Source organism: Sinocyclocheilus grahami, unplaced genomic scaffold (genome assembly GCF_001515645.1).
Source record: "Sinocyclocheilus grahami isolate Dianchi unplaced genomic scaffold, SAMN03320097.WGS_v1.1 scaffold60.1, whole genome shotgun sequence".
NCBI lineage: Eukaryota > Metazoa > Chordata > Actinopteri > Cypriniformes > Cyprinidae > Sinocyclocheilus > Sinocyclocheilus grahami.
Window position 1 is genome coordinate 21522 of NW_015505239.1, and position 1238 is coordinate 22759.

The 1238-nt window shown below is 40.1% G+C and overlaps 1 protein-coding gene across 1 annotated transcript in view; it reads left to right on the forward strand.

The window, feature by feature from the left end:
- Window positions 1-6: 6 nt before the first annotated feature.
- Window positions 7-1238, forward strand: part of LOC107584482 (protein kinase C delta type-like) — a gene marked incomplete at its 5' end in the record, with an annotated part of 2988 nt that continues 1756 nt past the window's right edge. The window contains 5 exons of the mRNA XM_016271118.1: window positions 7-178; window positions 427-527; window positions 647-737; window positions 813-943; window positions 1018-1232. Coding sequence (XP_016126604.1) covers window positions 7-178; window positions 427-527; window positions 647-737; window positions 813-943; window positions 1018-1232 — 710 coding nt within the window. The remainder of the gene's footprint in view (window positions 179-426; window positions 528-646; window positions 738-812; window positions 944-1017; window positions 1233-1238) is intronic.

Genomic DNA, 1238 nt, shown 5'->3' on the forward strand with positions numbered 1-1238 from the left:
TTTTTTTTTATTGTGCCATGGTTATTTAAAGTCTTTGTGTGCCTACAGTTTCAGAAGGAGCGTTTTAAGATTGACATGCCACATCGCTTTAAGACCTACAACTACATGAGCCCCACCTTTTGTGACCATTGTGGCAGTCTGCTGTGGGGTCTTGTCAAACAGGGCCTCAAATGTGAGGGTGAGTATACTGTGTACGTATTGAAAAGGCCCAAAATGATTTGTTAGCCATTATCTGTTTACATTATGCTTTAAAGCATTTTAGTATTTAGAAATACTTAAAAATAGTTACCAGCCCACTGGTCAGTAACTCTGTAAATTTGTTAGTTATAATTACTTGGTATAAAAAGGCCGTTTTGTTATTTGGTTCTTGTCTTAATATTAAACCCTGAATATATGTTTGCAATCATCTCTTCTCTTCTCTTTCAGACTGCTCCATGAATGTTCATCATAAGTGCCAGACTAAAGTGGCCAACCTGTGTGGCATCAACCAGAAGCTATTGGCAGAGGCTCTTACCCAAGTCTCAACTGTAAATATTAATGTTTGCACAAGCTCAAGTTATGAGGCACTTATATACTGTAAAATCTATTTCACATTCACATTAATGCTGTTATGTTTTAAAGTTTATGCATATTTTTGCCGTCATAGAAATCCACCAAGCGACCTGAAAGCAACTCACAGAGCAACACACAGGATGTTGGGGTTTACCAGGATTTTAATAAAAGTCCTGATGTTAGTGGTAGGTGTGACTGGGGGTAACTAATTGTGAGAATTAAAAATATGATTTTGATTTGACAGCAATTTTATATTGCAGATGGGGCTCCTTATGGTCGTCTGTGGGAGGGTTTGAGTCCTCGTCCCCCCTCTCGAATCACCCACCAAATGCGTATCACTGCTGAGCATTTCGTTTTCCACAAAGTCCTGGGCAAGGGAAGCTTTGGCAAGGTAACAAACAAACTCTCTATCCCTCAAACACGCATTCATATACAAATACATGTTCATCATCTTTCTGTCATCAGGTGCTGTTGGCTGAACTAAAGGGCACTGGTGAATGGTTTGCAGTGAAGGCGTTAAAGAAGGATGTGGTGTTGATGGATGATGATGTGGAGTGCACCATGGTAGAAAAACGAGTGCTGGCTCTCGCCTGGGAAAATCCGTTTCTTACACACCTCTACTCCACTTTTCAAACCAAGGTACACCACACACATTTACAGAAAAAACAACCACAAACCTGACTCAT